General features: G+C 36.3%; 1 protein-coding gene across 6 annotated transcripts in view; it reads left to right on the forward strand.

Moving 5' to 3' along the window:
• Window positions 1-27,732, forward strand: part of LOC138328483 (protein nervous wreck-like) — an 83,237-nt gene that overhangs the window by 11,481 nt on the left and 44,024 nt on the right. For all 6 annotated transcript variants that reach the window (XR_011209216.1, XM_069275304.1, XM_069275303.1 and 3 more), the window contains exon 3: window positions 8,571-8,616. Coding sequence is in view for 5 of the 6 variants with exons in the window: in XM_069275304.1 (XP_069131405.1) it covers window positions 8,571-8,616 (46 nt within the window). In the remaining variant the exon portion in view is untranslated. The remainder of the gene's footprint in view (window positions 1-8,570; window positions 8,617-27,732) is intronic.

Genomic DNA, 27,732 nt, shown 5'->3' on the forward strand with positions numbered 1-27,732 from the left:
CTTGAGGATGGAGTTCAATCTCTCTTTGTTTTTAATGGTGTTTGGTATAATATTGATTGTTGACGAAGTGGTAAAGGTGTTTATTCTACGTGGGCACCAGTCTACCGCTAGTCCGTAACGGTCATCAGTCTCTGGAATATCAAAAACATTCAATTTGGCTTGATTATGTCTCTTTCTACTACATATCTGATTTTAGAGAAAAAGTTTCAAACTAGGAGGAGATAATCTTGTTTAATATACCTCTACTTTATTTTACTCTATATAAAAGTTGCATGGTTTAATTGACTAGCTCCCTACTTTTTTCAAAAACTCTCACTCACCTGTGTGTTAGTCCTTCGAACTAACACACCCCTGGAAGCTAGCACACACCCTGACTCGGCTATTTCCGTTTAACCAATCAGATTCAAGGTGGGAGGGACTTGTTTCTGATCACTTAATCAGTTGCTAAGCAACGTAACAATTGGGCGGAGCTAGTTTCCGATCACACCACCTCGGTGACGTAATCAAACAACGTTTGTATTGATCGGAATCTGTTACCGAACATGTTGTCATATTTATCCTCAAAGTGAGAGGTTTGTGAAAAATGTAATTGGGTTAGAGGACAATGCCTTTTATATGTACATGTACGTAAAGTTGTTATATTCATTTTTAGGCTACATGTAAGTGGTTAACATCTTGGAATTTCAGCAATACAATTGTATATAAATTTACATGTTATGCCTAGTCGTATAAAATGTTGAAATATTGAGAAATCATAGCGGAATCAAATTATAACCTGCTGTTTGAATAGAAGCAAACCAAAACGGCCATGGAATCACAATTATAATCTCAGAATAATTTGAATGTTCGAAGCTAAGATTGAGTATATCTATTACAATGTAAAATTCTCTCAATCTCCAATGACCATGGCCATACGCGACAGGAATATAAACTTAACGTACGAGATAAATATATTTGTAGTTTAATCATATATGTATCGGTATATTAAAACAGTTAAAGTATGAGAAAAAGACAAGTCTCAGGAAACCAGAAACTTGCTATATCCCTCAACCCCATACTTTAACTGTATAATAGAAGCTAAGTCTGCTAAGAAATGCAGACTGGCTACCAGTCCCTAAGTTGTTTTAAGATTTTCTCAGCAGAGTTCTATACCTGATTATCTCCCCCTAGTTTGAAACGTACCAGGTAAGTCTATAGAATCAGATATCTAGAAGAGACAAAAAAAAATCAAGCTAAAATTTTTTGCAAAATTGTTGTTTTTGTTTTCAATATTCTACAGATTGGTGGCCAGTCTAGGTCTGGTGATCAGTCTACCACTAGCCCAACACCTAGGAATCATGAGTTCAGTTATTTTTGGACAGTTGATTGTGGCAGTTTTTGAGAACCTGTTCCTAAAATGGTACAAATAAAATATGATGTCATCTCGCACAGCATGCAATTAATAATGCACAACAGCAACAACTTATGTCTGTTTCTTTAACATAATGCTTGTGTAATAATGCGAGGGTGTGTAAACTTTGATTAGAATGTCTTGTATGACTTCTGTAGTCTCATTAATTCAAGTGTACTTAGAGTGGTCTGATGCCACTGAAGATAAACAAGTGCCTGCTACAATCACACAGTTGGTTAGCTTAATGAAGGATGTGCTCTGAGTAAAACTTGTTAGCTTAACCAATGACAAGTGCCTGCTACAATCATACAGTTGGTAAGCTTAACGAAAGATGTACTCTGAGTAAAACTTGTTAGCTTAACCAATGACAAGTGCCTGCTACAATCACACAGTTGGTTAGCTTAACGAAAGATGTACTCTGAGTAAAACTTGTTAGCTTAACCAATGACAAGTGCCTGCTACAATCACACAGTTGGTTAGCTTAACGAAAGATGTACTCTGAGTAAAACTTGTTAGCTTAACCAATGACAAGTGCCTGCTACAATCACACAATTGGTAAGCTTAACGAAAGATGTACTCTGAGTAAAACTTGTTAGCTTAACCAATGACAAGTGCCTGCTTCAATCACACAATTGGTAAGCTTAACGAAAGATGTACTCTGAGTAAAACTTGTTAGCTTAACCAATGACAAGTGCCTGCTACAATCACACAGTTGGTTAGCTTAACGAAAGATGTACTCTGAGTAAAACTTGTTAGCTTAACCAATGACAAGTGCCTGCTTCAATCACACAATTGGTAAGCTTAACGAACGATGTACTCTGAGTAAAACTTGTTAGCTTAACCAATGACAAGTGCCTGCTACAATCACACAGTTGGTAAGCTTAACGAACGATGTACTCTGAGTAAAACTTGTTAGCTTAACCAATGACAAGTGCCTGCTACAATCACACATTTTGTAAGCATAACGAAAGATGTACTCTGAGTAAAACTTGTTAGCTTAACCAATGACAAGTGCCTGCTACAATCACACAGTTGGTTGGCTTAACGAAAGATGTACTCTGTGTAAAACTTGTTAGCTTAACCAATGGCAAGTGCCTGCTACAATCACACAATTGGTAAGCTTAACGAAAAATGTACACTGAGTAAAATTTGTTAGCTTAACCAATGATTTGATGAATATTCTACTTTATATTATGAAAGATTTGATGAATATTCTATTGTATACCATGAAAGATTTGATGAATATTCTATTTTATACCATGAAAGATTTGATGAATATTCTATTTTATACCATTAAAGATTTGATGAATATTCTATTTTATACCATGAAAGATTTGATGAATATTAACATCAATTTTACATTATGAAAGACTTGATGTATTGATGTATATTTTGTCTACACCATGATTAATGTTCTGACATACCATGAAAAATTTGATGAACAATGTTACATCCTGTGCTAAAGATTGGGATGCTTTGATTTGTGTAACAAACAATATATAATATATGATATTTGACGGTACATTTGACAGCTGGCCTGATAGAGTTCAATAAGTGTTGCTCTAACATCTATAGACATCACATATTGGTTTTCGTACAAACAACCAAAACAGACCTATTTCCCGAGCCCTACGGTGCTATCCACTGCTGTCTTCACGTTATTGTCAAAAGATCTAATAAAACAAGCCTTGTGTCTGCCTTGGTACAGACTCGTCACGGTCACAAATTCACCAATAACGGTATCCCTTGTAGCATAAAACTGGCATTGATTAGGGCTATTCCAGCTATAATGAAATCCAATTACCAATTTACTCCAAGTAAACTTGTTACCCGCTTGGTAAATTTCAGGCAGCAGTAGTTTCAAAAGACTTCACAAAGTATTAACGCAATAGTTTTTTTTTTACGTGCACTTTGTGCTTTGAAAAGATGATGAAATTTCTTCGGGAAAGATACTTTTTTCGCTCTCTATTATATGATAAGATTGATTTCTTCAAGAATCTTGCAGATAAGGTGCGTTTGGAGATCGATGCTCGAGATCACTCATTGTTCCCATGGATTGGTTTGCTTGCCACAAAGTTCCATTAGTGGCTAACTATAGAATTTTTATGATAACTGTATTGTACTGAGCTGGGTTAGAGTGATCAGGATATTGTCTCTCGTTTAGATTTTAGCCTGCAGGTTGAGCTTAATTAGCCTAATGGATGGCTAAGATCGCAGTCCAATGTTCTTCAACAGTAACAGGTATTTTCATATGGGATATTTTCACATGTAGAATGTTTATCAGGATTTTGAACTTTTGTGAGTCTTTCACTGGCATAAAGCTAAAAGACATATGAACACGAAGCAGCTTGAGAAAAATTTCAAGACTTTACTTTACTATCTATAGGGATTTTCTAAAATTGAATTTTGCCACAATTTGAGGGAGCTGCTTCTTGGTTGTTAGAGTTTTAGATTTTGGTTTTTCAGAATTTAAAGAAGTCAAAAAAAAAAGGCAAAACTGGTAAACAAACTCTGCCAAAATCATGGACGGAAAACTTATCTCTCTTATGCCTGTTTTTTTTTTTTTTTTACAGTAGTGGCCTGTTTCATTTCTTAGAGATTGTAGTCTTAGAAAAAACTACCAGTAGCCTGGCAGAAAAACTTTTCCAGAGCTACATCACAGCTTTAAATAAGAAAAAGAAAACCAAGTGCATCCAACCAACTTGATACTCGGCAGTCAGCATACGTTTTACCTTGTTGCAATGAAACGGACCTTCTGGTAGCTGTATTCCACAGGTGGCTTCCTTACACACTAGTAACTTTAGGGTTTTCAAGGAAATATTTGGAACACTTTGAAATTTCTATGATTAGAGATTGCAAAAATGTTTGGGAGCTGTTACATGGGTGTTTGTGTTGTAGGGTTTGGTTGTTCCGAACAAAGAGCAAAACACTTGTAGCAAACTTAATCAAAGCAAATTGAAGGACACCCACCTCAAGCCTATTGAGATTATTTTTTTTGATATTTCATTTCTATAATTTTGCCCAGTCTCGTGAGTAACAGATATATATAGCTACAAGTCTTAAAGACTAGCCAACAAGGAGAAAAAAAAATCAGATTTGTATTGTTGTCCAAAATAAGGAATAAAACACTGGTTATCATGCTTTGTTTTCGTGATTGGTAACTGTTCTAAGTATCCCACTGGTGGAGAAAACGGAATTTCCCTTAAAGTTAAAATTGAACAAAGGAATCTTGACTATTATTGTTTTTATGAAATCATGGCACAGCTGTAGCTTAGGAATCAAATGTGCTATCATTATAACTGGTTAAACAGACAAACAATTCTTGCACCAAAATTCATAACTCTTAAATTATGAGGCGATATAATTTATAGTTTACTACATAGCTGCAGTGTTCATGCTAAGATCAAATCTTAGCACATTTGGTATCAAAAATGACAATAGCTTGTGCATTTGAATACTTGATAAAGATCCTAAATATGGAAATGAACTTAAATCGCAATTTTATGTGAAAATAAATGTAGTTATTGTAATCTTGCTTTGTATAAAACCCTTAGGTTGCAGTTTTAACAATATGCCTATTATTGAAGTTTAAGAATAAAATTTTAATACCTGGGTTTTGATTTCAATATTGGGACTGTATTAGAATTCGAGTGGGAGTGACTGAATTTATTGGTAACCCCTGAGGAGAGAGGAAATCTGTTTAAATAGCCAATTTATTGTACGTTTATGGAAAGGTTACGACATTTATCACATACTATTAAAGATTTGAAGGTCATAAGTGTATGAACTCTTCCAAACTTCCAATAATAAATGTACAAAGTTAGCATTGTGTTGTATCAATTTATGATGAATGGTCAGAAATTACTACAGCAACACAAATGAAGGATTTATGTAAGGTTTACGGTGACTTAATTTCACGTCTTCATAAGTAGCTATACTAGTTTGTTTTCTGTTTGTATCGTATTTTTGACATACAATGGTGTGACTAACATTACAACCAACACATGTCAAAAATATGAGAACCAATACCGTGTTCGCCAGTGCCCATCCCCCATTTTAGGCCTCAGTTTAATTTACCTTGACTCAAAAATACTGACTGAATCAATGAAAACTGTTTGTTTCTCGATTTGATTTCTTATGCAAATTGATTAATGTTTCACTCTTTGCAATGATTTTGTGAAATATCATCCCAAATTTGGTCCTTTAATTAAGGGCCCTTTGATTTCTTCAATTTTTTAAGGGTCAAGGGGCTTAAATATGGGGTCAAATATGGTATATATGTTAACAGTTAGAGGATAAAAAAATTAAGTCAATTTATATAATAGTATTCCCTCTTTGCATATCATAGAGGTATCTGATTTGGTAAGTATTGATTGTGACATCATCGGTTTGCGAGGGTAACTTAAAATCTTGAAACCTAGCTCCTCTATCATTATTAAACTTGCCCACCCCCAACTTCAAATTTTATTTTTGCACAGAAAAATGCAAATATTACACAAGTTTTTCACTGTAATTTTCAGAAAAAACAATGTGAACAAAATAATGACATAATCGATACCTCTCTGCAAGGGAGATAACTTTGTAACATGGAAAGACCAATCACTAGGACCAGCATATATATGCCCAGGTTTTACACTATAAAGTAAAAAAGGAAAATGCCAAACAATTATACCGCATTAAACAGGGGTCAGATTATAAAGAGGACAGTTATGCCATATTAAGGTATGATAAATTATCAAGATAAAGATCAGCTGAACATAGCTGAATTGTGATTTCCAAGGTATATGTACATGTGATGTCATAAATATATAGATGTCACACGGAGCTCAATATTATTACACATAAATAGCATACATTTGTGATGGACTCTGTAGATTCAACTAGTCTTTGTGTTGTGGCAATTTTAATATATTGATTTATATTATTACGGTTTGACATAAGTTGTAAAGTTCAAAGACCCAATGCAGTTTAAGGTATTCGTTACACATTCAATAAGGTCTAAATATAATCATTTGAAAACAGTTTCACATGAAGATAATATGAAATTACCTTTATTTGAGTGTTTGTTTCATTCTTATGTATTTTACACTTGAGAAATAGAACTCTTCAATGAGTTTAAATTATTTGAAAATGTTGTACAACAAAAATAAGCGGTAATGGAGATAGTTTGTTTAAAACAAGAATGTAACAGACCTTTAATCAATTGTAAAAATATAACTCAAGATATATACCTAAGTATTGATTTGATATTTGACCTATGATTTAAAATCCTTCATGTGTTCATGTTACCAAGGTAAAAAACACAAACTGTTATACACTGGCATTTAAAACATGTTAATATGATATAGTTTATTAAGCTAGCAGTATATATGGAGGTGATTTTAGCTTTAGGTAAATTATCAAAAGTCAACATGTGAAGGTATTATATAGGTATTGTAACACAACTCTTCCAACATGTGGTTTTAAATCTAGTCTATATATAAAATTGTCAGAGTATTATAAGATAATTACTGTCCTGTGTTGCAACATGATTCAAACACTTAAAATGTTTTTTTTTTTAAGTCATTAACTCACAAAGAAAAGGCCTTATAGGCCTGCTAACACAAATACAATAAAACATGTAACATATACACTTACAACAAATTCATTGTTATAATGCAGTGAATTTTCTTTCATACCTACAGGTGTAATACTGGCTGGTCTAGGGCAATAAACTCATGTAGCCTGAGGCTGTATTGCATGGCTACCCATGCAATAAAGCCTCGTGACGTCACGGCGTCAACAAAATCTCATTTTCCTTGGCAAAATTGTAACATTTTTTTTTGCAAATATGATATTTCCATATAAACGACTTCTTCTCCGAAACTAAGTATGGTATAGCACCCATAATGCAATGGTAGCATCCTTATAGGGTGGGGATTCAAAATTGTGCAAATGATAGGGCTGATCCCCCGGGGCCTGAGAGGCGGGGTCAAAAGGGGTCAATTTGGCTATTTCCATATAAATGACTTCTTCTCTGCAACTAAGCATGGTATAGCACCCATTATGCAATGGTAGCATCCTTATAGTGTGGGGATTCAAAATTGTGCAAATGATAGGGCTGACCCCCGGGGGGCCTGAGGGGCGGGGTCAAAAGGCTATTTCCATATAAATGACTTCTTCTCTGCAACTAAGCATGGTATAGCACCCATAATGCAATGGTAGCATTCTTGTAGGCTGGGGATTCCAAATTGAGCAAATGATAGGGCTGACCCTCGAGGGCCTGAGGGGCGGGGTCAAAAGTGGTCAATTTCCATATAAATGACTTTTTCTCTGCAACTTAACATGGGATTGCGCTCAAAATGCAATGGTTACATCCTTATAGGGTTTGGATTCAAAATTTTGCAAATGATGGGGCTGACCCCCCCGGGAGCCTGAAGGGTGGGGTCAAAAGGGGTCAATTTAGCTATTTCCATATAAACGACTTCTTCTCTGCAACTAAGAATGGAAGATTAGTTTTACTATAAAAGATGCAACCAACGGAATTTGTGTTGAAAATATCACATAATTTTTTATGTATGGAAAATTGACTTCCAGTCCCAGATTTCTTCGAATTTATTTCAAAATGGCAGGATATTATAGTTGTAAAATTGCAATAAAACGTCGAGGTATGAAAGAAAAATACTCTTTCATAAGTGGATATGAAGGATAGGGATATTCTACCCTCGGGATCACAGAATGTTGCAAAACCCACAGCAAGCCTCGGGTTTTACTACATTTTGTGACCCTCGGGTAGAATATCCCTATCCTTCATATCTACACATGAAAGAGTCTTATATTATTACCCTATAAGATGTCTGTAATAAGTGTATAAAGAACTGTGCTTATAATAAAGAGATTTTGTTGGTCCCCATTCATGTTTTTTATAACGTATTTTACTGTATATGGTCATGAGTTCTGAAACATTTCTCACTAGTTGATTTACTTTAATCCCCTAATTAATTTCCCCACTTTAATTTCCTATTAGCAAAATTTAGGTCATCTGGGTCAGGAAGCCATCTTGCTTTACTTGTCTTTGTCTGATGTCTAAACCACTACTCTTCCTATAATACCAAGACAGATTTCAACCAAATATGATGTGAAGCAGTATTATTGAGAGGGGTGTTGAATTATCTTATGTATTTCTCTTGTTTTCTTTCAGAAATTTTGCAAGGCAGAGGTCAATCATAGAAAAGGAGTATGCTCAGGTAAGTCAGCCTTCACTCAGTCTGTATAGAGATCATGATCAAGATCAATCATTATGGTCGAGGGGGGGATGACCTTGGAGGGAGGGAGCATATTGTCCTGGAAACACATATGCCACTGAAACTCCTGGTCCTGTTCTTGTACTTTACTGATAGTTTTTGTACAAATATAATTATAACCACCCCCCACCCCCGTAACGAAGTTAAGGGAGTGGGGGGGTATACTGGAATCAACTTGTCTGTCTGTCTGTCTGCCCGTCTGTCCATAGAAAATTTTTGTCTCAACAACTCCTCCTAAACTACGGGATCGATTTCAATGAAAGTATTGTTAAGAACCATGGGTAGATGTGCATGTAGGTTTTCGTTTGTCAAAATTTTGGTTTATTTTCACATACAAACATGATGAGGATTTCTCTAAATTAGAAAAAAACATATGAGGTTACTTTCACCTCAGATTTGCTACTGAATGAAATTCATATTGAAATTTGACAATTACTAAAGGTTTTTCTGCCATAGTGACCTATGGAAATAGATCATACAACAGAATGATATAAAGATATTCATGAAATTTTGATTCTCATAAGATGTCATTTGTTTGATCCAGTGTGAGGAAGTTGTGTCTGATATAGTTCACTAGGGTTTAATTGACTTATCATTGCCTGACAGAAGTTGACATTAAGACATTTGTAACACTGCGGTGTGTGGTCGTAATCCGACAAGTGCCGCCATCGATCTATGATCTGTCTTTTGTTTAAGCCAGTGTAACTGGTAGCATCCAGACAAACTAATCCCACTAAGATAACACCAAGTAGCGGATATTTGTCGGACAATGCGGGATCGGAATGTCCGACTTGTCCATTATGTGGCAGAGCAGTATATATATCCAGTGATTTTTTGGTTTTCCAACGGGACCAAGCACTTGATACATGAGAAATGGGTTTGTGCTTCATGGTCTGGCCGAGTAATTGATGTATTGGAATGGTTCGGTATTGTGACTAACATTTCGGCTTTACGCTAGAAGGTTTTTATTTTTGCAACAAACTGTCGGGAAAACTCCAGCATGTAATCTGCTGCATCTAAGATGATATCACTTTCTCAGGCAATCGATTTGTCACTGTTAAACTGCAGCCATTTCTTTTTCCTTATCTTTTTTTTTTAAATTGTCAATATTTTTTTACATCGATTGATTACTGCTTCTCCAGCTTTACGCTTAATATGTCATTATTTTCCGAAAAACGGAAAGTTTGCTTGTTAAACTACAATCTTTTTCTTGTATCCTATCCATTTCAATTACAGCTTAAAAGTAACGCAAGCAGCATTCGATGAAAACTATCCCTACAAAATACATCTTGTTATCTTACATGCATATGGTATATAATGGTTAAGATTTTAAGTCAGTAAGTAGGGAAGGTTGAGTGGTTGAGGAGTCTGATATTCTACCACTAGCCCTCCACCTCTAAGTCACAGTAGCTGAGTGGTTAAGGTGTCTGACATTCTACCACTAGCCCTCCACCTCTAAGTCACAGTAGCTGAGTGGTTAAGGTGTCTGACATTCTACCACTAGCCCTCCACCTCTAAGTCACAGTAGCTGAGTGGTTAAGGTGTCTGACATTCTACCACTAGCCCTCCACCTCTAAATCACAGTAGCTGAGTGGTTAAGGTGTCTGACATTCTACCACTAGCCCTCCACCTCTAAGTCACAGTAGCTGAGTGGTTAAGGTGTCTGAATTCTACCATCTGAACATTCTACCACTAGCCCTCCACCTCTAAGTCACAGTAGCTGAGTGGTTAAGGTGTCTGACATTCTACCACTAGCCCTCACCTCTAAGTCGCAGTAGCTGAGTGGTTAAGGTGTCTGACATTCTACCACTAGCCCTCTACCTCTAAGTCGCAGTAGCTGAGTGGTTAAGGTGTCTGACATTCTACCACTAGCCCTCCACCTCTAAGTCACAGTAGCTGAGTGGTTAAGGTGTCTGACATTCTACCACTAGCCTCCACCTCTAAGTCACAGAGTGAGTAGTTAAGGTGTCGAATTCTACCACTACCCTCCACCTCTAAGTCACAGTAGCTGAGTGGTTAAGGTGTCTGACATTCTACCACTACTAGCCCTCCACCTCTAAGTCACAGTAGCTGAGTAGTTAAGGTGTCTGACATTCTACCACTAGCCCTCCACCTCTAAGTCACAGTAGCTGAGTGGTTAAGGTGTCTGACATTCTACCACTAGCCCTCCACATCTAAGTCAACAGTAGCCTTCCACATCTAAGACATTCTCACAGAGTAGATCGAGGTGGTTAAGGTGTTCTGACATTCTACCACTAGCCCTCCACCTCTAAGTCACAGTAGCTGAGTGGTTAAGGTGTCTGACATTCTACCACTAGCCCTCTACCTCTAAGTCGCAGTAGCTGAGTGGTTAAAGTGTCTGACATTCTACCACTAGCCCTCTACCTCTAAGTCGCAGTAGCTGAGTGGTTAAGGTGTCTGACATTCTACCACTAGCCCTCCACCTCTAAGTCACAGTAGCTGAGTGGTTAAGGTGTCTGACATTCTACCACTAGCCCTCCACCTCTAAGTCACAGTAGCTGAGTGGTTAAGGTGTCTGACATTCTACCACTAGCCCTCCACCTCTAAGTCACAGTAGCTGAGTGGTTAAGGTGTCTGACATTCTACCACTAGCCCTCTACCTCTAAGTCGCAGTAGCTGAGTGGTTAAGGTGTCTGACATTCTACCACTAGCCCTCTCACCTCTAAGTCGCAGTAGCTGAGTGGTTAAGGGTGTCTGACATTCTACCACTAGCCCTCCACCTCTAAGTCACAGTAGCTTAGTGGTTAAGGTGTCTGATATTCTACCACTAGCCCTCCACCTCTAAGTCACAGTAGCTGAGTAGTTAAGTGTCTGACATTCTACCACTAGCCTCCACCTCTAAGTCACAGTAGCTGAGTAGTTAAGGTGTCTGACATTCTACCACTAGCCCTCAACCTCTAAGTCACAGTAGCTGAGTTAAGTTAAGGTGTCTGACATTCTACCACTAGCCCTCCACCTATAAGTCACAGTAGCTTAGTGGTTAAGGTGTCTGATATTCTACCACTAGCCCTTCACCTCTAAGTCACAGTAGCTTATTGGTTAAGGTGACAGTCTGACATTCTACCATTTCTTGTATGTGATTGTGATTCTACTATTGTCAACTGATTCAATTTCAATATTCTATCACTGTTATAAGAATACAAATGAAGTTTGTAATAACAGAACAAGAAAAACAAATGGAATCTTCAGATCTTCATTTTATTGTCATTTCTTGTTAGATTTAGTCCATCCCAGAACATTAATCCATAGTGATTCATAAATCAGAAATGGAATGAAAATTTATTTATAATCTGTTATGTATAACGGAATACAGGACAATTTAAAAGACATCAAAGATAACTATATCAATATCAATGTTAGTGTGATTACAGAGCTAGGAAATATAGGAGCTGTAGGCAGTGATATTGTAAACTGATGCCAGACTCATTGTCTCCAGCTAGCTCCAGTCTGTTATTCAGGTCTTAATTAAGAAAATTTTGACTCCAAAAGATCCAATATACATGAAAAAGTACCATGAAATCATTATTGTTTCTTGGGAGATTAGTTTTCTCTATTTAATTTGTGATCTTATATCACAAGATTTCAGTCTTATAGGAGAGAACTCTAGGTTTTGTACGACAGTGTATAAGATAATACATACAAAAACTTTAAGACATAGTGTTATGCAGTACCGTGCATTAAGACATTGTGTAAGACAGTACCTTATATAAGAGTATGTAATTGTCTTAATATATTGTAATTATGTAACACAATGTTTGGTTATAGGTGACAGTCAGCAAAGAAGACGCTTAGTTTGATAAATTTGAATGACACTGTAAGTATGTAAGACATATTGTAAGACATTTTGTAAGACATGCATAGTAAGACATATAGGTTGTCAGACAGTACATTGTACATATTCAATGCTAGTGAATATTACTGAGGCCCAGGGAGATTTGTCTAGGTTGACTGCAGTATGTAAGATAATTTATAAGACATTGTTAGACATTTTCAGACATTGTCAGACAATTTGTAAGACATTGTTAGAGTTTGTAAGACATTGTAAGACAATTCATGTAAGACATTGTAACAGTTGTGTAACAGTTGTTAGACATTTTTGTAAGACATTCTTTGACATTGTAAGATATATAGTATTTGCGACAGTATATGTCAGACAGTACATTGTACACATCCCATGCTAGTAAACATTACTCCGGCCCAGGGAGTGTTGTCTGCGATGGCTGCCGTCTATTTGGTGATTATGTGGAGAGATCGGTCCACCATGAGACTACTGAGGAAGGAATAGGCACTGTTATGTATAATTGATGAGAGTTCCTGGTCAATACATTATAACTTAGTGTACTATACTGCTGTTCTAGTGTAGAGTTTGGGTTCAGTCACTGGCACGGTACATGGTCTTTCTTCAACAGTCACCTCTTGTCTGCAAACTGCAAATGAGCATGGCATTATTCGGATACAAAATTTTAGTAATCTTCTTATGAATCCTGTCTCAAAGATTCTGGTTTTGCTCAACATGACTCACAAATATTAAGTCACTTCTGAGCTCCTTTTCTACTTCATAGTCCTGCTCAACATGACTCAAAGTTATAAAAACGTCCTATAGTACTTTTCATAGATAATACATTAAATTTACACAATTTAAGGTAAATATTATGTTTGCTCACAGAGAAGAAAAATCTGCTTTTATTCTAATTTTAAAATCAAACTATGGGGGAAAACTAAAAGAAGGGGTTGTTCTCTTATGATATCCTCTGTCCATGATATCCCAGAAATCCTTGTTCATCATGACTAATATTTATACAACTTTTCCTGAATAGCTGAATTGATTTTGAACAAAATTATTTAGTCTGAAAAAGTACTAAAACTACAAAAAATTGATATTGCCTGTAGACATTTGTCTGAAACGTTATGAATTTTTTATTTTAAATTCATTAAAAAGTGTTTTTCTAGATAAATCAAAACTTTCCAGAAAACCATCAATTATCTTATAAATATTTTGTTCTTTTTCTGATAAATTCGTTAAACTGTTCTTTTCTACATCGATCGAAGCTTTCCGGAATATCCAAAACACAAATTCCTTCAGGCAACTCGGAAATTAAAGATTTACGTAATACTGAGATTAAAAGACTCACATAATCCATGTACCAGGCAAAATCATCAACAAGAAATGATAACACTGTAAATTCAGCTCCAATATGAGGTAAATTTGACATCTTTCCAAATTAAAAGCTTAAGATATTAGCAGAACCCAAATAGATATACCCATTATCTTAACAAAACAGCATAGAGTTTCTACAATAAAAATGGATTTCCTTCAAGTGATGAACATTTAATCTGAACCTCTTGAATACTATTACTTTATTTCCTGATAACTGTTATCAGTGTACTTTTCCTTGACAGTTTTAATCTCTACTTCTGAAATCTCGAACTCGATCACCTGTCTTATAAGACGTCTTCATAAGAGTTTCTCTGCAATGATTCTTAAGGCAGTCGGTAGTGATTTGAATATTCTGCTCTGAAACTTTCCCCAATATCTTTTTCCACACGTAAAATTGATATTGAGATGTTCTAAAGTGATATTGAGTACTATCTATAATGTACCTAACTTCTGACATTTTAAGGCGTATGCTCTGCCTTCATGTTATAAGATGATATTTAGAACTGTCTAAAATGTGCTTACTTCCTGACAAATGCATATTGCTAACTTTATATTTGTGTAATAGGAGAGACAAAAATGTAGCGGCCAGACCGGTTCAAACCTAGCCTGGGACCTCTGAATACTATCTGGAGGCTCTACTGATTAAGCTACCTGGTCACTGATGATTGACCCAGTCCAATCCCGCTACACTCCTTGCTCCTTTCTAAAAGTCTTTGCCATCGAAGACACACCAGATAGCTTTAACCAACACATTCACTGATATTTTGTTGGACACCAAGTTTGTAACAGGAGAGGAGAAAATGTAGCAGCCATACTGGGTTTCAAACCAAGGACCTCTGAACACTGGCAGAATGCTCTACGGATTGTGCTACCTGGTTGTACTGAAGATAGAACCAGTCCAGTTCCACTTCAGTTATCTCCCTTTGAAAGTGTTTTGAATTAATCAATATCTTCAAATTATTTTTCTGCATTGATATTTTTGCCACAACTTTGGATATCTAAGGACATGCATTGTAACAAAGAGCTGCATGAAGAAAATAACAAAACACAGAATGATAGTTTTCCTGGGGAATCGAACCCTGACCACCTTGTTGGAAGCCAGCCAGTGTGTTTACAATATGCTGCCTGACCACCCATGCTAATTCTAAGGAGATTTCGCTTGTAATACATACTTTTACAAACCTGTATTGTTGTGCACTGACGGATCAACAGATTATGCTTTTATCCCTGAGCCTTAGTAATATGGTGGATTATCATTGTCAGTGAAGAAACATTACATAGAGTTATAACTTATTGTGGTGTCACTTTGTTAAAGTCTACTGTGGCAGGATGTTTTGTGAATGTTTGAGATCTTTTTGGATTATCTGAGTATACTTCCTGGAAAATCAAATCCCAACTTGGAAGATTTGATTGCTATGTATGGGGTGTATATATATGCTACTTGTTTTCTCATATGACGTCTGTATGAAAAGGCAAGGTGTAGAGGCTGCTTAGTATCAAACACAGAGATTTGGGTGGCCAAGTTTTTAACTCATTCACCCCTGAAATTTCATAATGGACTGGTCTAGTCTTTGATTTAGATGAGTCCAAATGTGTCTTCAGGGATGAATTAGTTTAAGGGTTTGACAATTGACCAGATTAAGATGTCAGGCATATTAGCACAAGCCCCCACCTCTGGGTTTAGAGTTTGAATCCCAGGTGGGACAGTACCAATGATTTTTTGAAGGACTAAAAGCTTGAGGTAAGGATTCAATTTCTAAACACTCAAACCTGTCTATAAAGACCACACAAGGGACAGTCAAACCTGTCTATAAAGACCACCCAAGGGACAGTCAAACCTGTCTATAAAGACCACACAAGGGACCAAAAAATGGTCTTTATAGCAAAATGGTCTTTCTGCACAGGACAAATTGCTTGAAAATTGACCATTTAGAACTCTGAGAAAGTGGTCTTATTAAGTTAGTGGTCTTTATACAGAGGTGATCACTGAGGCAGGTTTTACTTTAATGCCAACGCCTTAAGACAGTCAAACCTGTCTATAAAAGACCACCAAAGGGACAGTCAAACCTGTCTATAAAGACCACCCAAGGGACAGTCAAACCTGTCTATAAAGACCACCCAAGGGACAGTCAAACCTGTCTATAAAGACCACCCAAGGGACAGTCAAACCTGTCTATAAAGACCACCCAAGGGACAGTCAAACCTGTCTATAAAGACCACCAAGGGACAGTCAAACCTGTCTATAAAGACCACCCAAGGGACAGTCAAACCTGTCTATAAAGACCACACAAGGGACAGTCAAACCTGTCTATAAAGACCACCCAAGGGACAGTCAAATCTGTCTATAAAGACCACCCAAGGGACAGTCAAACCTGTCTATAAAGACCACACAAGGGACAGTCAAATCTGTCTATAAAGACCACCCAAGGGACAGTCAAATCTGTCTATAAAGACCACCCAAGGGACAGTCAAATCTGTCTATAAAGACCACCCAAGGGACAGTCAAACCTGTCTATAAAGACCACACAAGGGACACTCAAACCTGTCTATAAAGACCACACAAGGGACCAAAAAATGGTCTTTATGATAACTGGTCTGTATAATCAGGTAAAAATGTGTTGAATTACACAGGTGTTAACTATACACAGGTGATTATGAAGACCTGTTTTACTGTACATAATCAGAATATCTGAATAAAGCTTAACCACATGGTATACCTTTATCTATATTGGTAGCAGTATACCTAACGAAAGCTCAACATTGATCCATTAGATTAATGTATGGGAACTCTTCTGGAATGAAAGTGCATTTTACATTAACGTGACATGTCACCTTAAGGAAATTTTCAAAGGAAGCTGGCGAATACGCCAACCCAAGTGCATTGTACAGCGACATGCAAGGGGAAGCCATTGCTAACAGCTAAAAACTAATTAGTCGGCTCAAATAAAATCAGGTTCCTGAAAAATTGGCTTTGGTTAATACAGCGAGTTAATTAAACTATAAAAGAGTAAGTGATGTCTGGAGAGAGATGTATCAGGGGATCTGAACACCGAAGGTATGGATTCTAAGTTATATAAAGTACAAAGGTTATTGTCTACATGTTTAGATTAAGTAACACTGTAGGTAAATCTGTGCTGATGCTGTTTGTTCAAAGGGTTTTACATTGAGATGCTATTTAGATTGCAGCCTCTGTAGGAGAAATCGCTGATGTAGAAAATGGGAGGACTGATTACTTAATGTAACAGCCTTGTAATACAGGATACAATAAACAATCGAGCGTGGTTGGTTGTAAAGTTCATGTGAATTAAGTAAATATACTGTGTACTTTACCTTGATGTTGGTATTTAGATAGTATTTGCCTTCTGTCACATATTTTCTGAATATCGTAACGCTGATAATGGTAAATGGAAACATTATTTCTGGTGTAGCGGGTTGTGTCTAAGTGTTTGATTGATTAACGCCCTTAATTAACAGTTACGGTAATTATAGACATACCATGAAAGTCAAAGAGTTCCTAGATTTGGTTCTATTGATTTAACATCCTATAACAGTCATTTAAGGACAGGCCAGGTTTATTGGTGGAGAAAAGCTGTAGTACCCAAAGAAAAATCACCAACCAGCGATCAGTGCCTGGGAACTGCCCCTTATGGGATTCAAACTTTTTGACTGTGGATTGTTGTTTCATAAGATGAACGTCCTATTAACAGTCATTTAAGGACGTGCCAGATTTATTGGTGGAGGAAAGCTGGAGTACCCGGAGAAAAACCAGTACCTTGGAACTGTCCCATTCAAACTCTTGACCTAGAGGTGGTTGGTTAATAGAATTAACATCCTATTAACAGCCAGGGTAATTTAAGCTCAGCCTTCATGTATGCCATGTTTTGCGTGTGTGAAGTGCATGCATATTTAGAGATGGAGTGCTTGTCGCAAAATTTTGAGACACATTAACCACTCAGCCACCGAGAAAAAAACACCACTAACAGACCATAATCAGTATCCAGTAATTATATAAAGTAGGCATGGTATTCACATTGCTAAGTAAACAAAAGTCAGAAACCTTAACCACTTTTCCATGGTGTCTCAGAAGTGAACAAGTCTTGTTAGTTTGATGTCAAGCAGCCATTGGGTGGCCATAATGCTGTTTTTTAGCGGAGCAGATTTTGTCATCAAATTGTTTGATTTGATTTAGAAAAGAAATTCAGTGCAGACTGAACATTTTCCTAGTTGTGTAAATGGCTTCCAGCATCTAGAGAAGTGAATTAAATTTGATCTGTTGATGAACTTTACGGATGATTACACAAGGTAACCAATAACAACAACATTGTTTGTTTACCTATGGAACATCATATTGTCTGTCAAGTATATCTCTGTTTATAGAAAAGGACTTCAGTTTAATTTTGGACAGTTTCAGTTTTTGCCTGTTTCCTAATTTCATATGAAAAATATATCATTTTGTTAAAAGTTTGACTTGTACAGTCAAAGATGGATAGACGGAGATTTAGGGCTTGAGACATGTGAATCTGAAATGCAGATATATTTGAAAAGCAAAATCAAATTTATCAATGTTAAGGAAATGTCTGCATTTTGTTATTTTGGTGTAAAATACTGAAAATACTGACAATTTTCTTGTTTTCAGACTTAATTGACCTGTCTAGTCTTATTCAAAATGTCAATTTTCAGAAAAACGACTAATTTGTCTGGACATTTTGATTTATTGAAATTCAGGATTCCAGAACATTTTAGTTGCGAAGACAAAGTTAGAACTGCCCTGTCATAGGGCAAGACCATGTGGTTACAGTTGTGGGAACTAAAATACTCGACATTTAGAAGTGACATGTAAAGTTAATTAAAAGCTTGCTGGTGTGGCGAATACTCAATACGATACTCAAAAACCTAAACACTATTTCTAAACAAAGCTTTCCGATGAATTATTAAAGTTCCGCCGCTTCTCTGAACTAATCACCTTTGTTTACTCTGATGACAGTTCTGTCGCATTCCTCAGACAGATTCAGTCAGACGTTTGTTCCCAATGTAGACATTTACAGTCTTCTTAAAGCTGCGACGCGCCTGATTTTTACTGAACATAAAAAAAGGTAATGAGAATCGAGGGGTGGAAAAAGATGATAATTTAATTTGTGGAGCACATTTGGGGTCCATCTGATTGCGTTTGCTCCCCATAGGCCTAGTGCTCAACGTCGGTAGTCGGCAGACTTCGCCAATCCTGGTAATTAATTTGTGAGAGATGCCTGAATATGGAGGTGGAGGGCTATGAGGAATTCATTTAGCACTGATGAATTTTTTTTTTATTTGAGATTGATGTCTTCTGCTTTTAGAGAAACTTGTATACGTTTCTGTTATGGAACGGCGGAAATGTCTTTCAGGTTATGGAATTAGGACATCTAAATAACACTAATGATTTACTTCAAAGCATGAAGCTTAAGAAATTATTTCGCTTCAGCTCGGCTTTTGTGCTGATTAGTACGGCACAGATCTACTGTGTTAGCAGCCATGTGTTATAGCATGTTATATGGAGAGCTCCAGGCTAACTCTCCGGAATTCATCGTGAACCTACAATCCAACATTTTATACGTTACTGATTTGGACCAATATATCACGTTGTATTGTGAGTAATCAGTTTACCCCTATTATTTCATAATGGACTGCCCCAGTCTTTGAATCAGGAAGAATCCAACAGTGCATAGAGGGGTGATTGAATTAGGAAGAATACAAACGTGTACATGCAAAGTGGGGAATGAGACTTATTTACTCATTTTTTCACCTGTAAGCAATCTTGGAATTCAAAGAGTTGAGAATTGTTTTGTTTAGAGACAATCAAGTTTAATATTTTAAACCTTGAAGTATAAATGACACTTTTTCTGTATGTTGAATTCATATATTACAGAGTTATCTGCCCTTGAGGGTGTACAGATTAATTTTGTACTCATTGTATTATGATGTCATATTTGATACCTAACTGCAAAGGAGATAACTCTGCAATATGACAATTTTACCTAAAAAAATGAGAACATTTAATTTATGTGGTTTTAAATTTTAGCAATCTGGTTTTACATGTTTATATGATTTAATCAATTCTTAATATTCACAAATGAAATTTTCGCCATTGTACATATGTTTATAAAAATCATAAATCATGAAAAGTTATCCTCATAAAAAATAATGAGCTGTACAATAGTGGAAGTTGTAGGGATGGTTATGGAATATTTAATTTGTTGAGATATTTTTAGGGTCCTTTGGTCTGTTCAGATGGTGGTTAGTGGTGATGTGGTTGGTGATGAGGGTGGTGATGAGGGAGGTGATGGTGATGGTTGTGATGAGGGAGGTGTTGATGATGGTGGTGATGAGGGAGGTGTTGATGATGGTGGTGGTGTTGATGAGAGCAGTGGTGGTGGTAGTATTAGTTGTGGTGGTGATGGAGAATGATGACAGAGGCTAGCGTTGATACACAAGGTAGTGGATAGTCCTGCTCTAGTTGTGTAGCATTCCTGGTTCTATCATCAGTCCATCCTGGCGATGATTTAGCACTGACTTTAACTGTTTTAACTACCAGTTCAATGTAGGCAGGCTACCAGCAATGAAGAAAAGTATTTCTAATTAGGATAGTTTCAGATTCCATGCATTAAAGGTCTGCAAGTAACAAGGGAGAAAAATGTCTTGTCTCTTGAGTGAGACAAGTAAGAATGTGAGCTTTAATCTTAAGGTAGACCCTGAAGGATTAGTATGAATGAAATCAAGTGTTTCTTTTGAACTTTTTGACAGACCCTGAGAGACCAATATATGATTGATTAGCTGTGCCCTTGGCCCTTGAGACAGACAATGAGGTGCTAGAATAGTCCATGAAACAAACTCTGAGGGGCCAGTATTGTCTTTGAAACAGAACTTGAGGGGCCAGTATGGCCCTTGAGACAGACAATGAGGGGCTAGTATGGTCTATGAGACAAACTCTGAGGGGCCAGTATGGTCTTTGAGACAGACCCTGAGGGGTCAGTATGGCCCTTGAGACAGACAATGAGGTGCTAGAATGGTCCATGAAACAAACTCTGAGGGGCCAGTATGGTCTTTGAGACAGACCCTGAGGGGTCAGTATGGCCCTTGAGACAGACAATGAGGGGCCAGTATTGTCTTTGAGACAGACCCTAAGGAGCCAGGATGGTCTTTGAGACAGACCCTGATGAGCTAGTATGGTCCTTCAGACAGAACCTGAGGGGCCAGTATTGTCCATCAGACAGACCTTTGGGGGCCAGTATGGTCCTTGAGACAGACCCTGAAGGGCTAGTATGGTCCTTGAGACAAAACCAGAGGGGCCAGTATGGTCCTTCAGACAGACCTTGAGGGGCCAGTATGGTCCTTCAGACAGACCCTGAGTATGGTCTTTGAGTCTGACTTCTGGCTCTATAATGATTAGTAAAGAACTGTCTGATGTTCCTGAAAGACTGATTTCCAATCAATAGCGTACCGACTTTCCCCTTGAACATCGAGTCCCTCATTAACTATAAACAAACAAATCATGATCTATGAGTAAAAGACCAGGAACCCAGTGAGCTTGTAATCAATATTGCTTATTGATTAGGAACGGTTTTTATTCCAGAGCCTCATTGAAACACTGATGTGTTATTTTTGTCTGGCAAAATAGACCATAGATCAAATCTGTGAAGATGATCTTCTTTGTTGCTTTCAATTGAACTTGTGAAGTTGGTAATGGAGCCTGTGGGAGGATAGTATGAGTAAGGATAGGCAGGAAAGGATGGGGAGGGGGGTCGGGAGGGGGGCCCGAGGATGGACAGAATTTTACAGAAAAAGCAGAATGGAAGAAAAGAAAAGAGTAGAGAAGGAAATAAACTATAAACCTGAAAGACATCAGGAAAGAGAGATTGAACATAATTTGTCTGGCAAGAAGTCTGGAACATTCTGTGTATAGAACATTTAATTTATCAAAGTTGAAATTTTCACATATCTAGAAAAAGCTTGAACATGAATTTGAATGCCTTAAATTCAAAGTTACGAATTAGAATGGATGGGAAATCACCAAAAATTCATCATATTGAATTTTTTTTTTTGATATGTCTGTTCAATTTGGTTTCTATGATATTGTTGATATAAGGCTTTCAGATTAATACCCAGTTGCATCATTTTCCATGATTTCACAATTTAAAAATCCATTTTTTTTTATTGTCTATATTTGGTCTATAGATTGGTTCCCAGCTTAAGGATGTACTCCTCTGAGAAGTCAAAATTTTCTTGTATTAAACTTTTTTTCTCATATAGATTTTTGGAAAGAGGAGTTCATACCATAAAAGAAAATGGTAGAAAAAACATATGTCCGTGTGCTCGTTTTTGAGCTATTGTAACTCAAAGGTACCAAGTTGACAAAATATTGGATTTTATGTGAATTTTGCCGTTTTGACCACATACGCGAGGGATTAAAGCCATAATTTCCTAATGAGATGTTTAATATGTATGGATTTTTGTAGAATTTATTTTCCAGTAGTCTTCTTTAAAAATATACCCTTTATGATAAATAAGAGTAATATTTTTTCTCAGAATAACAACATATGCCACCCCTACCCCTTAATTTTGAGCTACAAAATGTACTATTTTCAGCCATTTTTGCCAAATTTAACCCTATACAGAAAAAGTTCTGGTATTAAACTTTTGTCAATATTTTGCATATCAATAGGAAAAGGGTTGCTCTTTCTAAATCAGGCAGAAAAATTGGGGGTCCGTGTGCTTACTTTTTTGCCCCATTTGAATATTTGTTATTTTTCAGTATTTTAGAGTAAAAAATAAAAGTGATAAAATTGATATTAAATGTAAAATTAAAATGACAAAAGTGTATTATTTCACACATTGATGCTCCATATCTTAATTACCATGAACCTAGTAAAGATTTACAGCAAAAATTAGCTCGATACAGCTAAAAATGCTGGCGCATTGATGATTTAAGTAAAAACAATTCCAGTAAAAAATGGTAAAACTGTGGCTCTATTCAAAGCGAAAAAAGACACAATTTCAAAATGGCCGCCAAATGGGCCATTTCTTAAAATCCCCGTATACAAAAATCTGCCAAAAATAGAAATGTAATTTTTTGACAAAATTTACAACTGGCAACTTGCTACAGATATTGATAGATTTTATTTGAAAATCTCATAACTTCTTTGATCTATGTCGAAACGAGACTTCAACGGGACTGAAACCACAGAAGAATACATCCTTAACATTTAACGGCCAGATAAGCTGGATTCTCCTGTTACAGGTTGTTCTATCTATCGCAGTATAACCGATCTATAACTGTGATTATCACATATTGGCCTGGCCTTTTTATGTCTGATGGAATTATTCATTGTTTTTAGAGAGAAACTGATTTGATGTTCATGGTATTGAGATTACAGGAATGTCGATGGTGAATTATTCCTTTGGAAGTTCTCGACCAGTGAAACGATAATGTCAATTATACATAAAATGGTTTACTCTGATAGAAAGGGCAAACTGTCACGAATAATCTTAATACTTATCCGTGTATACATCAGCTAATGTGTTAATGGTAGGAGTAACGATTTAACTTTTACGGGGCTTTTTTATTTAGATCATTTACATATGTAAAGGGAGCTGAGTTGGGAAGTGGTGAAGTGGTCAAGCGGTCAAGTGGTCATGTGGCTTTGTAGTTAAAGCATTTAGTTTGCCTTTCAACTAGCCAGCGGCCGGGTTTTTAAGATATCCTGACAAATTATCGAAAGCCTTCCAAGTTGTGGGTCATGAGTTCGAATCCCATTTGGGGGAATTGCAAGGTACTGATATCTGGTCTGTGGTTTTTCTCTGGGTACTCAGACTTTCCTCCACCTACATGCCTGGTACAACCTTAAATGACCTTGGCTGTTAATAGGATGTTAACTTATCACATATACCTTCACCCTAAGTGAATAGTCGGGCAAAGGGAGGATAAAGTCAGTAAAATGGAGTTAAGAAATCCAGTATAATTTCTTATGAAATAGAAAAAATAAAACTTCGCACTAAAATTGCCCTGCATGCGAAGAAATTAATTTACATTATAGGAATCCTAAAACGTCCTCCCAGCTGGCATTATCCATGTTGATATTCCCATACAGCCTCGCTTTCAGAATTTATTTTTAGAAATTTGCAAATTTTGCATGGGGCTTTTCCATAATTTCAATGGTCAAAACTTTGATATATAAGGATTTTTGAATGCCCAACCAACACATTTAGACTGGTTTCAATGGCCGACTATTCACTTTAACATAGCTAGTCCAAGGCAGTCCAGGGGTCAAGTTCCTAGCACTGGCACAATAAGTGACCCTGCAGGCTGATATTCGGACGTAAAAAGAAAAAAAATACTGTATTCAAGTAAATAAGTGCCCAGGTCTTTATTAATTAATAAATTTAAGAAATGAAAAGGTGCTTAATAAGGCGAAATTATTGCAAACCCATACTGTTTTGATAGTTTTGGTCTTACACTTGTACAATTGAAATGAGGTCTCAAAAAGGGGAGGGGCTTTTATAGGGACATGGACGCTTATTGGGTCGAATATGGTAAATAAAACTGGCATAGAAAGAAACTTGTTCAATATTTTTGCTTTTCTTTCTATAATTAGAGTTTTGTTGTAAACAGAATCTGTATATGGGGTTTTAGATTAATAAATCCCTTGAAATCAAATAACCTGTAATAAATCCCTGGTCAGAAATATGTTGTCGTTAATTCTATATGACATTTCAAGCAGAATTTGTGCTTCAAAATCTAATCTAATAAAAGAATTGATTTTGATTTTATTAGAAATTGGATAAAAAAGGTACAGAATTTCTGCTAATTGGGTTTTGGACAAAGGTATCAGGGTGTTTGTGAAGAAAGTGCAGAGAACATTTAATTCTGAACAGAGTTTGGTAAACATCCGAACTTCTATCAGAAGTGCCAGGGAAAGCGGGTCATTCTGCAAGATAGTGCTAGAGAGTTATTGGGTTTGTATAAATAGAAAGGTGAAAATTTAATGGGTTGAGGGCAGAGAACTGGGGGAAAAATCGACTGGAAATGTTGTAGAATGTTTTTTAGATACATTAACAAAATAAATGGTGATGCTTTCTCATGTGTCTGAAAACCATCCAGATTCTAATTGCCATGGAGATGTTCAATTTATTATCCCTTTGTAATGAGAGAAGGCGATGTAGAGATAGGCTCACGTGTACTGTATCTCTTCTAATAAGGGTTCGTGCCCTAATAAGGCATTAGCTATTGACATAAGATATAAATTTTGAATGCTGTTTTTGACAGTGTTTAAATCAAGTAATTTTTCCTGGAAAAGCACTTTCTTGGATTTAGAAACTGGAGGAGAATGTGTTTGCAGATTTCCTAGGATTTGGAAAAAATTTGCTCGTTAATTTAATATGCTATGTGAAAATGATTTATGTAAATATTAATATTGCAAAACTAATAAATACTTTGTGTAACATTTCAGTGACCAGTACAATATGATTTACTTATCATTAGTCCTTTAGAGTAAAAGAAAATCATCTAATGTTGCGTAAATATTTATTGCTTGTGTTATGAGAGCTTTTACTTTCTGATGCCTTTTGATTAATGTTTAAAGATGCTCTAACGCTGACAAATTGAATTTTTTGGCTATCAAAACAGAAGGGGACGATTCAGTTACAAAAGTTACTTACTTTACACCATTACCATCATTGAAGGTTTGTACTTCTAATTTTACTTCAAGTTAAAATTACAAAAAACAATTAATTGCATCCCGAAAAAATTCAGTGGCAATCTATCCTATATGGAATAAAGTGCTGATTGCGTATGAACCAAAGGCAAAATAGATTATTTCATATTATTTTTTGTGTTAATTTGAAATATATATACACGATTAAACACCAATTACTGTTCGAGTGATGAATATCATTTGTGCTCTGTCGGCGGTGGAGCATCTTTAAAACAGACAAGTTTTTGTATCACTCAAGACAAAATTACAGTTTTCAAAAGTTTTGTGGTTTAGGTAGATTCAGTTGTTTTCATCTCAAGAACCTGCCAAAGAATACAGATAAAACGATTATTGTTACTATGGAGATTAAGGCTGGTTTACTGATATACCAATTTGTATTCCTAATGTAAAACTCAGAGGTCATATTAAAAGCAATTGGCAACAGTAAAGTTCTGGTTTTCAACGGTACTTAATGTACATTTCCTTTAACTTGTAGACAATTGGAGAGGTTCTTCATAAACATGCTCCTTGCGGGCTTAGTCTAATTTGAAATAGTGTGCGTTTTTCGGTACGAAAGTACATATATAATATACTCTTAATTTGGCTGGTATCCTGACCTCAGAAGAAGAGAAAGTATTTTGTTGTATTGTAGTTTTAGTATCTCAGGGACTACTGAATGTAATTGCTCTTCAATTTGATACTGAACAACATGGCATGTTTATGTGGGTACTTAAAATGTACTTATTTTTGGCATAATCAAATTTCACTTTGACTTTTAACCAAAACGATGAAAGGATTTGGCACAAATTTTAAGCAAAAACAGGATCTTAAACAAGTTGTGCAATGATGAAAATCCCACAATCACCATCATAGCTGTTTTCACAACATACAGAAGTTACAATCACAAAGGCAATCACATTTTAGCACTCTATTTCTTTCATGAAAAACACTAAAAAAAGATGTTAAAGTATAGCAAGAATCTTTCTTTGCTAGGTACTGACCACTGGTTGGTGGTTTTTCTCCGGATACTCTGGCTTTCCTCCATCAACAAACTAAAATTCTGTTATAAATGACCATTAGGAAAGTGGTCTTAATAGGCAGATGGTCTTATTACAGAGGTGGTCTTAATACAGAGGTGGTCACTTAGGCAGGTTTTACTGTACTTTATTTCCTCATGTGGTTTAGAGTTTTCAAAGCATTTCATGAATAGAAATATTCATTATTATAGCCAATTTAAAGAGAAAATTTTGTTGTTCAGATATTTTTGGTTTCACAGCGGCAAGGAAACCGATTTCATGTAATACATATGATATACAGTGATGGTTAATGAGTTAAGTAATTTTTATCTGTGTTTACCCGGATTACAGAAATTCTGTTTTTCTTAATCATTCATAACTCATTCACCGCTGAAATTTCATAATGGACTGTTCTAGACCTTGATTTAGGAGAGTCTAAATGTTTCTTTAGGGGTGAATGGGAATCAGATTATCAGGAGCTAGATCATGTATATCGAGCGTTTTTTTCATCAAACAAATTGGGACTATCGATGGAGGCACAAGTGAAATAAAGTGGGAAGTTTGTTATAATTTTCCACCAAAACTAGATAAATTGTTACTATAAGTGTATTGTTTGATGTATTATCTTCCCTATTATCTGCTGTTAAGTAAACTATTTGTACTAGTTACAGCCCAAACTATGGCTGCAAGCAAACATTAGGAGCCCCGTGCGAGTTTAAATAATGAATGGCGCACATTTCTGTCAATAATCAATTTTATACAGCCTCTGTTTGGGAAACTTTTGAAAAGGATGAAGTTTACACATTTCTTGGCCCTAAATCAATGGTTTAGGAGGGCTCGTCTATAGATCATTTTGTCGGCTTGTAGAAATTGTTATTATCAGTGGTTGTGATCTCAGGGCGTTGGTATTGATCTAGTCCCACATCTAACAGCGCACTCGGGATTTGTAGGACTGACATGGTATATCAATGATTATTCGTGTTATTTTAAAAGTTGATTTAATGAGAGAAGTTGGAGTAATTTCGTAGATTAACACATATGCAGGCACAAAATTGGCTTTTCATTGATTTCTCTTGGTCTGTGATACGTTTTCAACCAAATTTTGGGAATTGTGTTCCGTGCCGTCTGCGGTTGTTTTGCT

This window comes from Argopecten irradians, chromosome 7, assembly GCF_041381155.1.
Source record: "Argopecten irradians isolate NY chromosome 7, Ai_NY, whole genome shotgun sequence".
Taxonomy (NCBI): Eukaryota; Metazoa; Mollusca; class Bivalvia; order Pectinida; family Pectinidae; genus Argopecten; species Argopecten irradians.